This window comes from Maylandia zebra, linkage group LG6 (assembly GCF_041146795.1).
Source record: "Maylandia zebra isolate NMK-2024a linkage group LG6, Mzebra_GT3a, whole genome shotgun sequence".
NCBI classification, from domain to species: Eukaryota; Metazoa; Chordata; class Actinopteri; order Cichliformes; family Cichlidae; genus Maylandia; species Maylandia zebra.
The window spans coordinates 37,280,623-37,292,369 of NC_135172.1; the positions used below are offsets into that span (position 1 = coordinate 37,280,623).

The 11,747-nt window shown below is 42.4% G+C and overlaps 1 protein-coding gene across 2 annotated transcripts in view; it reads left to right on the forward strand.

Moving 5' to 3' along the window:
- Positions 1-7,986, forward strand: part of grk4 (G protein-coupled receptor kinase 4) — a 53,475-nt gene extending 45,489 nt beyond the window's left edge. The window contains exons 14-16 of one of the 2 annotated variants that reach the window (XM_014411961.4): positions 2,096-2,233; positions 3,386-3,563; positions 4,754-7,986. In XM_014411961.4, the coding sequence (XP_014267447.1) occupies positions 2,096-2,233; positions 3,386-3,562 (315 nt within the window). In that variant the 3' untranslated portion in view covers position 3,563; positions 4,754-7,986. The remainder of the gene's footprint in view (positions 1-2,095; positions 2,234-3,385; positions 3,564-4,753) is intronic. The other variant, XM_014411960.3, reaches the window with a different exon arrangement.
- The last annotated feature ends 3,761 nt before the right edge of the window (positions 7,987-11,747 follow it).

Consider the following 11,747-nt stretch of genomic DNA (forward strand, 5'->3'; position numbering starts at 1 on the left):
TATCATGGTGAGAAGTGGGTGTGTAATTTCACTGTCGTTATGTTAGCTGCCCTTCTTTAATGGCAATGATGTTCCCAGATAAATTTAGTTTAACCAGAAACTCTGTAGCACTGTAATTTTGTTTTTGGTTTATGTTTTCTTTAACTGGGATTTAGAGATAAAAAAAAAAAAAAGAAAAAAGAAAAGAAAAAAAAGTGAAAGTCATTGGATTTTCAGTGCCGTAAATGGAATGAGGGAGGGAGAGTACTGACCTAAGGGGTTAAATCAATAGTTGAAAATAGATAGTGTTATCTGTGGTTCTATTTTGGGTTATACACAAGAGTAGGCCACGTTGAGGAAAAACAGAGCACTGTGGAAATCCTAAGCATGTGAAGAGTTCATGTTAATCAAGAATCCATCTGATTTCACTTACAGTGGGGCAAAAAAGTATTTAGTCAGCCACCGATTGTGCAAGTTCCCCCACTTAAAATGATGACAGAGGTCAGTAATTTGCACCAGAGGTACACTTCAACTGTGAGAGACAGAATGTGAAAAAAAAATCCATGAATTCACATGGTAGGATTTGTAAAGAATTTATTCGTAAATTAGGGTGGAAAATAAGTATTTGGTCACCTCAAACAAGGAAAATCTCTGGCTCTCACAGACCTGTAACGTCTTCTGTAAGAAGCTTTTCTGTCCCCCACTCGTTACCTGTATGAATGGCACCTGTTTGAACTCATCATCTGTATAAAAGACACCTGTCCACAGCCTCAAACAGTCAGACTCCAAACTCCGCCATGGCCAAGACCAAAGAGCTTTCGAAGGACACCAGGAAAAGTATTGTAGACCTGCACCAGACTGGGAAGAGTGAATCTACAATAGGCAAGCAGCTTGGTGTGAAAAAATCAACTGTGGGAGCAATCATCAGAAAATGGAAGACATACAAGACCACTGATAATCTCCCTCGATCTGGGGCTCCACGCAAGATCTCATCCTGTGGGGTCAAAATGATCATGAGAACGGTGAGCAAAGATCCCAGAACCACACGGGGGGACCTGGTGAATGACCTGCAGAGAGCTGGGACCAAAGTAACAAAGGTCACCATCAGTAGCACACTACAACGGCAGGGAATCAAATCCCGCAGTGCCAGACGTGTTCCGCTGCTGAAGCCAGTGCATGTCCAGGCCCGTCTGAAGTTTGCCAGAGAGCACATGGATGATACAGCAGAGGATTGGGAGAATGTCATGTGGTCAGATGAAACCAAAGTAGAACTTTTTGGTATAAACTCAACTCATCGTGTTTGGAGGAAGAAGAATACTGAGTTGCATCCCAAGAACACCATACCTACTGTGAAGCATGGGGGTGGAAACATCATGCTATGGGGCTGTTTTTCTGCCAAGGGGACAGGACGACTGATCCGTGTTAAGGACAGAATGAATGGGGCCATGTATCGTGAGATTTTGAGCCAAAACCTCCTTCCATCAGTGAGAACTTTGAAGATGAAACGAGGCTGGGTCTTCCAACATGACAATGATCCAAAACACACAGCCCGGGCAACAAAGGAGTGGCTCCGTAAGAAGCATTTGAAAGTCCTGGAGTGGCCTAGCCAGTCTCCAGACCTCAACCCCATAGAAAATCTGTGGCGGGAGTTGAAAGTCCGTGTTGCTCGGCGACAGCCCCAAAACATCACTGCTCTCGAGAAGATCTGCATGGAGGAATGGGCCAAAATACCAGCTACTGTGTGTGCAAACCTGGTAAAGACCTATAGTAAACGCTTGACCTCTGTTATTGCCAACAAAGGTTATGTTACAAAGTATTGAGTTGTATTTTTGTTATTGACCAAATACTTATTTTCCACCCTGATTTACCAATAAATTCTTTACAAATCCTACCATGTGGATTCATGGGTTTATTTTTCACATTCTGTCTCTCACAGTTGAAGTGTACCTCTGGTGCAAATTACTGACCTCTGTCATCATTTTAGGTGGGGGAACTTGCACAATCGGTGGCTGACTAAATACTTTTTTGCCCCACTGTATGTCTGGTTTAGCGTTTCCCTTATCATTCAGACATTACTGAGTCATTCCAATGCTCTCCTTCTTTTTTTCTCTGTTAGCCTCGAGCTGTGTACTGTAAAGATGTCCTGGACATTGAGCAGTTCTCCACTGTCAAAGGCGTGAACCTTGACCCCACAGATGATGACTTTTATTCCAAGTTTGTCACAGGCAGTGTCTCCATCCCTTGGCAGAACGAGGTACTGCGAGCTCAGGCCGTTGAGATGATGTCATTGTTTACACCCACAGCACATAGAAACACCTGCATAAATGATGTGCACTCTGCTTTAAGATGAATTTGGAAGACAGAGTAATAATAAGTGTACATTGCATGTGAAGTTGGCGCATGTGTGTAAGTGCAGGTGTTCAGTTATGTCCTAAATGTCCAACGTGAATGGAGAGGGAATGACAGTCACTCCTACGAAGGAGTATTAAGGCCACGATAAGAAAAAAATATTAACGACCAATTTGAGGATAAAGCTGAAATTTCAAGATTAAAGTTTCTGTACCCTCTGAGTTAGTGAAATCATACTCAAGAATTGGTTTTTGTAAATGGCAAATTTGTATAGCGCTTTACACATCCAGTCATCCACCCATTCACACACTGGTGGAGGCAAGCTACAGTTGTAGCCACAGCTGCCCTGGGGCAGGCTGACAAAAGCGAGGCTGCCATATCGCGCCATCGGCCCCTCTGGCCAACACCAGTAGGCGGTAGGTGAAGTGTCTTGCCCAAGGACACAACGACCGAGACTGTCCGAGCCGGGGCTCGAACCGGCAACCTTCCGATTACAAGACGAACTCCCAACTCTTGAGCCACCTTCGCCCTTTCTTGTAACCAAGAAAGAAATGATTTCTCTTTTAGCACATAAAGTGTGGTGATAAATATGAGGACGATGAAAAGATGGTGCAAAAAGCTGCATCTGGTCCGACGGACAAACACAACCTGAAAGAGCGGACAAAAGGAAAGGGCTGGCAATGGACAGATGCAAGGTTATCGATGGTTACACCTTCGTGCAATAAAGTGGATGTATTTTATATCACGAGACGACCAATCAATTTGTTTAACTGGGTGCTCTAAACATTGCGTTTTGTAGAGGGTATAGCAAACATGGCAGTTTGTCTTGCAACAACAACGATAATCTCCACATTTCCCCTTTTTTCAAAATACATTTTTGGCTTTAACCTTGAAATTTAGACTTTATTTTCAAAATGTTCAACATATTAATTTTTATGTGTGTGTTTATTAGCAGGGAGCATCTCAAAAGACAAAAGATTCCTTGCAGCAGATTTGACTACTAACTAATTTCCACCTGTTTGAGGTTTAATTACTCACACTCTCTTTGTGTGTGTAGATGATCGAGATGGAGTGCTTCAAAGAAATCAACGTTTACGAGACAGACGGGACACTGTGCCCAGACCTGGACATGAACCGGCCTAACCCTCCACCAAAGAGAGGCTTCTTCTACCGCCTGTTCAGAAGAGAGGCAAGTGCTAGTGCTCCGGCAACTGTGCGAGGGGGTGGGGGCTAAGGTACTTCCTTTCTTCCTACTTTCCTTGCTTCTTTTTTTTCCCAAGGCCTTATCCAAACTCAGCATGTTGAAATATTATCTCTAAGCTGTGAAACTTTGTTTGAATAAGGCCCGTCTTCTCTTTGTAACCCTTCCTCACTAAAGCTTTGCATATTCTTAAGGGGTGATTTGTGCTTAGGGGATGTGCTAATAGTGATGTAAATTCAGTGATGATAAATGATTCTAACAGCATGTTTGTTTGCAGGATTGTTCAGCTTACAGGGTATTTTCACTATGTCCCTCCTGTTTGTTATTACTGGACCTTATATTGTGCTTTAAACTTCCCTTGAATTCTTGTAATTTCACACAGATTCCTACCTTTTTTGTCACAACTTCTGTTTGATCCCAGAGATTTGAATAAGAAGATACGTGATCCCTTACTGCCCTTTAGGGTCCCATGGTTTAGGTGGGGCAATATTGTGTGTATATAGTGTATCAAGTCATGAAAAAGTATTTGCGCCCTTCCTGATGTCTTCTGGGTTTTTTTTTTTTTTTTGTATACTCATCACACTTGGGTGTTTCAGGTTATCAAACAAATTTTAACAAGAGTAAATACAAAAATTCTGGTTTTAAATCGTGGGAAAAAAAGTCATCCAAATATGCCTGGCCCTATGTGGAAAAGTAGCTGCACTGAACATGAGAGATAATAAGGAGAATGAGAGTTACAGATTTTTTTCCCTTCCTGACCTGTTTTAGACTTTCAGGTTACTTCCAGGCCAACTTATCTTATTAGTGGAAGCTGTCAGGATCATAGAAGACTGAGATGAAGACTGCAGACACTGTTCTCTGGTCCCTCTTGGATTCAGAAAATGAACATCAGTCAAAGATCAGCCATCTCTTTGCAGTAAAAGATGCCTGCTCACATCTTTAGAGAGAGCTTGTGCTTTAACAGCACACATTTACATAGCAGTCCCACTTTCTATTCTGGTTATTATGGATACGTTGAATTGCATGTCTTGCAGTATGTCATCTTCTAACTTGCTTGCAGTTGAGTATTTTACTAATTCCAGCTTTGGCCCTACCGAAAAACCACATCTAATGTGGTTAAGTGAGGGTTACAGGCAAGGGTGACATCATCTTGCACATGTGAGCTGGTGCAGCGATGCAGGTTTCCAATGTTAGTGATATATCCTCACTTTTACTCCTTCCCAGATCTGTTTTGAGGGCAGTTACAGCGATGACGAGACTGAAGGGCCCTCGCGACTTTAAACCACTCCCTTCACCTGCACCCTTCCGCCGCAGAACTTCTCCACAAACTCCAACCGAGCGCAAATCTTAGGAACTCAGTGAATGTTGACCTGTATTTATGAGCTGTATTAAAAGTGTATTATAATTAAAGAAAAAAGTATGAGTTTAAAGATTTTGTACATTTGTACTTGAATTTATGTCTAGATGTATATTTTCACTAAAGGTTGTATTGTACAAAAAGCCATAAAAGTACCACTTGAATGCATACATTTACATTTTTATTTCCTTTTTTATTTTCTTTTGGAATGAGTATGGATAAAGTGTGTTGGGGAGCTTTTTTTTGTTTTGTTTTTAAGAAGCACAGTACCAGTAGTCTTTTTATTTTCTCAATGTAGCATAAGGCCTTTTTGTTTTCTTGTGAGCTGTAATTTTGTCTTTGATTTGGCCAGCGTGACATGTTTTTAGTACATCAGCTCTGCCTGGTTTCAAACTAACCCTAGCCTCCAAATGCCTCAAGGCTCAGGTAGTTCTAAATGAAGTGTGTAGATTCTAATGAAACGGGGTTAAAAATGAATCTAGACTACCGTTGCTGTGTTAATGCCACACTGCTTAACTTTTCCTGTCTGTTTCAAGGACTTACTGCCCCTGTGTATTTAAATTGGTTGAGGTAATCTGATCCCTCTCTTCAGCCCAGTTATGCAGGTGGCCGTGTAGTGAACTGTCTTCTAGGTGCCTGTACCGACCCAGTTCTAGCAGAGGTGGCGAGTTTACTCCTAATTGTGGTTTATTTAGCACGTGTAAGAGTTAAATAGTAAATATGATATGGTGGAGGCCATTTGCAGTAACATGAAGCCTGATCCCCATCATTACTGGACCTCTCTAGAAATCTTTTTTTCATGAGCTGCAAAAGCTCAGAACATTAATTTTTAGATGCACAGCTATTGAGTAAAAGTCTGTTACATTATTCACTTAGGTTGAATATTTTTGGGGTGATTTATCTCTATTCCTCGTCTTTTTTTCTTTGCTGTGTTCTCTGGCTTTTATTTCCTTTTCTGACTGTGTCCAGTTGTTTTGAATTGTTTAGCATGCATATGGTTTTAAGCAGACCAGAAAGCCTCTGGGTGTTTGGACACATTTGACTGAGTTGGAACAGGAAGACAGATGATAAAGGAGGCGATGTTGGAAATGTAACATAGACCTGGCCTGCAGCTGACAACTGCTTCTTTAAAAAAGAAACGACAACAAAAACTCTTGCGCCTGATCAGCTGGTTCAGATGTCAGCCGTCTTTGGCCTTTGTGCTTGGCTGATCGCTAGTTGGCCTCCATTTATCCTCCCTAGCTATAACTGTTTGAGATACATGTAGAATTTGTTACTGATGATGGGCACCTTTGACTACTATATTCAGAGCTTGGATGTTGCTCTCTCAGGAATGACCTGAGAAAGTTGCTCATGTGCGCAGATGCCGAGAAATTAACAATCAGTTGAGTTCTGAATTGCAGAAACAAGATTGTTTTACATTTTCCTACAGCCCTGTTTCCTTCCAAGTTAATCAGCCAAGAGCAAATACATTTTCTTTACTTTCCCCATTTATATATATAAAAAAACAAACAAACATGTTCACCATTTGCTTTTTTCTGAGGCATTTCAGACCCATTTTATGAATTTAGCTTTGGAGGCAGTTGCTGTTTACTTCCACCTTCTGTTTTTAATGCTGTGAATACCCCACCTGCACATGTTAGTTTTATGTGTATAACCTAAATGATTAATCAATTTTTTTTCTACAGAAAAGCAAAGTCTGCATTTTGTCAATACAGCGCTTCAGAATCATGTAGGAGCTTGATTCAATTCCTAACACTTTTGAAACTGTATACATTTAAAGTGGCACACATATAGGTCCCCTATGTAATTACCTAATTTGGAGAAGTGGCTTATTCTAAGAGTTTGTCCCCTGTTGCACATTCCATTATCAGGAATCAGATGGGTGCATCTAGCTGTCGCCGGCTTCTTGTCATTGAGTTTCTTAGTGTCTTTATTTCGTTTGTTGTTGCTCTCAGGCACATTTGAAGCTGATTTTGCTTGCCTCTGTAGATTTTAGCCTTTTAGCTCTTTAGCCTCAAAAACCTTGTAAATTATGTATTTCTAACATGTAACTGATTCACTCATTCTCACAAGGAAACTAAACTGTGTTCACCACCCATGACTCTATCATTGTTTTGACCATCTTTACTCTTACACCTTCCATATAGCAGTGAAGAAATTCTGTTTTTCGTTCCATTGCACTAATGGTGTGTTTTGACAATGACTATGGGAAAAGTGTCTTTAAACTTTTGTTGGTTTGTTTTTATTTTGTTTTTTTGCCAGTGATACCAAAAGCGACATAAACTAAATTAGAATTTCTTTGTTATCTGAAGAATTTAGTAGAGAAAGACTGACAGCCTTTATTAAATGTGCCAATAACCAAGTTAATTTTTGACATCCTGCCTTTTTTCAGCCTCTTTATCCTTCCGTCCATTCTTAGAGAAATCCCTTTGCGTAAAGGAACTTTAAACAGCTCAACAGTTTTGAATGTCCGCACTAAGTGCATTGTAATGCCTGTTTAGAAAAATGCATATGTTTTATTACTCAAGCATGTATCAGTTTGTAATACTTCAGGTTCCTTGTATATGTAAATTATGACCTTCTAGTGCCAACATATCTCACTGGTATCTGAGGACATCTTTATGAATCGCAAGGCGACCAGCTGAGTCTTTGAATTCATAAAGCGCATTCCTTCTCTTCTGCCTTTCCTCCAAGACTCTGATGGTGAGTCAAGCCACTTCCCGAACACTGGGATGGCGCTCACCAGCGACGTTTCGAAGCGCAAGTTATTTAGTTTACTCAAGTCTAGCTTTGGGATGACCACCGACACAGGCTGGGAGGTTTTGCGGGGTTTCACGTTCTTTTGTCCAGATTTGTCAGTTAAGTAATATTTTCGAGAAAGGGAGAAATGATGGATGGATTATGGGTTTTCAAACTCGGCCTGGGACTTCTTGATTTTTCTTCTTTATTTTGTATCTGTACAGTCATGTCGTTCAACCACTGCAGTCATTGTTAATTCTTGTACAAGTTGTATCACTGGTTGTTGTACCATATCTGACATTTGTAATTATGAAATAATACACTGCCATTTGTATAAAAATACTTGTGTCTTGACTTATTTGATCTGTGTTTTTTGTTTTATTACTGTGAATAAAAGGCCATCGATTGGAAGAGTATAAAATGTAATGATCTAGTGCTGGGGGAAAAAAAAGTATCCCCCCCCCTTCCTCTTTTCTTATTTTTTGCATATTTGTCACCCTTAGATGTTTCAGCATTCATCAAATTTTAATGTAAGACAAAGATAACCCAGGTAATTACAAAATCAATTTTTAAATGATTTCATTTTAAAGGCATGATGAAGCTAGGGATGGGAATTCATAAGAATTTAGCAATTCCATTATCGATATCACTTATGGATTAAAAATCCTTATCGATTCTCATTGGCTCTGCTTTGAAAGTCATCACCATCACTAAGCAGCATATCTGGGGCTGTGGTCAATATTCAATCAGCTTTAACATCACTCTGGGTTGTTGGCTATCTAAGCGTTAGCATGCTGTCTGCTGAGATGCTTGCAAAGAGCCGAAATTGTGTTAGCAGCAAAACTGAGTTGTTTCTGTCCTGGATGCAGTTTGCATTTTGCCATCACGCTCCATATGTGGAAAGGTAATGCTACCCTTGGTAAATCACAGCCTTCTTAATCAGGAAATCATGTAAATAGAAACCAATCTGAAGTAGACAGAAATATTGCAAAAAGCAACACATTGTGCTTCAATCTAAAGGAACTCAAGAACAATTAAGGAGCAAAGTCACTGACATCTGTCAGTCTGGAAAGGGTTACATAACCATTTCTAACCAAGGTGAGAGACATTATCCACAAATGTTGAAAACTTAGAAGAGTGGTAAACATTCCCAGTAGTGATGCGACTACCATAATTACTCCAAGAACTCATTGACAACTTATCCAGAAGGTCACCAAAAAACCCAGAACAACATCTAAAGAAAGAAGAGCGTGTGCAAAAAAGGGTGTAGCTATTGCGGTATACAGTGTGTTAAGTGGAGGAGTTGTACGGGGAGATGGCCACAGGCAGAAATGATTTCCTGTGTCGTTCAGTGGTGCTTTTTGGTAATCTCAGTCTCTCACTGAACGTGCTCCTGTGACTGACCAGCATGTCATGGAGTGGGTGGGAGGTATTATCCAACATTGTCTTTATTTTGGACAACATCCGCCTCTCCGACACCACCGTAAGGGAGTCCAGCTCCATCCCCATAACATTACTGGCCTTACGGATCAGTTTATTGAGTCTGTTGGCATCTGCGACCCTCAGCCTGCTCCTCCAGCATGCAACGGCGTAGAGAATTGCACTGGCCACAACAGACTCATAGAAAATCCTTAGCATTGTCCGGCAGATGTTGAAGGACCTCAGCCGCCTCAAAAAATACAGATGACTCTGGCCCTTCCTGTAAAGTGCTGTGGTGTTTTTAGCCCAGTCCAGTTTATTGTCAATGTATACTCCGAGGTATTTATAGTCCTCCACAATGTCAACACTGACCCCCTGGATTGAAACAGGGGTCAAGAGTTTCCTGGTCTTCCTGAAGTCCATGATCACTTCCTTGGTCTTTGCCATGTTGAGCAGAAGATGATTCTGCTCACACCACGTGACAAAGGAGTTAACCACAGCCCAGTACTCTATCTCATCATCCCTGCTGATGCACCCAACCACTGCAGAGTCATCAGAAAACCTCTGAATATGGCAGGTCTCTGTGCAGTGGCTGAAGTCTGTGGTGTAGAGGGTGAAGAGGAAGTGGGAGAGGACGGTCCCTTGTGGTGCCCCTGTGTTGCTGATTACCTTGTCAGACACACACAGTAATCTAAACGAGATGGAACAAAAGCATTGACAAGTATGGCAGTACTGTTTGGAGTGATTGAAGGACGAAGGCGGTTAATATGATGAAGATGAAAATAAGAAGACTGAGTGATATTATTCATATGTGCCGTGCTGTCGAGGATGACACCAAGACTCTTAACCGGAGGGGAAGGTGTGCCAACACAGTTATCACTGGATAATGAAAGACTTCTGGTTGGAACTTTAGTCAGTTTTGATTTGGTGCCTATTAGAATAAATTCTAAAGTAGTGATAGTATGATGGTCTGGGCCTACTTTGCTGCTTCAGGACCTGGGCAACTTATCGTAATTTATGGAATCATGAACTCTGCTCTCTACAAGACAATCCTGAATTAGAGAATCTGGCCACTAACTCAAACCCTGAAAGTCAAGCACACTTAGGTCAACAGGACTGTGATTCTACACACACCAACAAGTCCACATCTAAAAAAAAAAAAAAAAAAGAGTTTTGGACAGTCTCGTCAAAGTCTGGACTCAAATCCAATTGAAATGCTTTGGCATAACCTTAAGCAGGTCGCTCACGCTAAAAAACAAAAAACCCTTCAATGTGGCTGAATTAAAACAATTCTGCAAAGAAGAGTGGGCCATAATTCCTCCATAGCACTGTGAAAGACGCATTAGCAATTATCCCAATAAATGCTTGACTGTAGTTGATGCGGCCAAAGGAGACACAACGATTAGTTATGTCTATAACTTCTGTTCCCTGAAGGAGAGGAACGAGGTACAACACATAAGTATGGGATATCACGCCCTCGCGTGTCCTGGCTGAAGAAACCTTTATTCACGCCTTTACGGCAGATGACGTGTGATGACACGCGCAAGGCCCCGCCCGCACATATAGCCGCTGCCATCACCGTCATCCCTCAGTTCGATAGCCGCTCTTCACCGAGCCAACTGCTCAGTGGGGCCACCCTGTGTTGTACCTCGTTCCTCTCCTTCAGGGAACAGAAGTTATAGACATAACTAATCGTTCCCTTTCAGTCGATTCACTCGGTACAACACATAAGTATGGGACCTATATACACGCCCCGCAGAGCAGCCACCGAACCGGAACGGGACCACCACATCCTTAGTGAGTGGTAGACCCAGCAGAAAGGACAGCATGAGCCACCGAAGGGGCTGTAACGTCCAACCGATAAAACCGCACAAAAGTGTGCGGCGACGCCCAATTAGCCGCTGCACAAATATCAGCCACAGGCACCCCTCTAAAAAGAGCCCATGAGGTCGCCATCCCCCTGGTGGAATGAGCTCCCACCCCGTGGGGCAACGCAAAACCTCCGGTGCTGTATGCCAGCGAGATAGCTTCCACAATCCAGTGGGACAGCCTCTGTCTGGACAGAGCTCTACCTCTATTCGGATTAGCGAAGCAGACAAACAACTGGTCACACAAACGCACATCCCGAGTGCGCTCAATGTAGGTGCGTAGCGCACGCACCGGACAAAGAGAATGCACCCTCCTCTGCTCCTCAGATTCAAAAGGAGGGGAGCAAAAGCTCAGCAACTCAAACTCCATTGAACTATAAGATGCAGGCATGACCTTGGGAAGATAGGCGGCATTCGGACGCAATACGACCTTGCGGCCATCAGGAGAAAACTGTGTGCAGGCAGGATGCACAGACAGCGCATGAAGGTCCCCCACTCGCTTCGCCGAGGCCAAAGCGAGAAGTAATGCGGTCTTATACGAAAGAAGTTTCATATCTACCGACTCAACGGGTTCAAACGGAGGGCCACAAAGGGCCTCCAGCACCAAAGACAAGTCCCAAGCCGGGACACTGGACTTAAGCACGGGCCTCAGCCGGCGAACCCCTTTCAGAAAACGCACGGCGAGGGGATGCGCACCTGGTGTCACCCCGTCAAAACCGATATGACAAGCAGATATAGCCGCTAAATAAACCTTGATCGTTGAAAACGAAAGGCCTTTATCCAACAGCTCCTGCAGGAATGTCAAAACATCCACAATAGAGCACTGAAATGG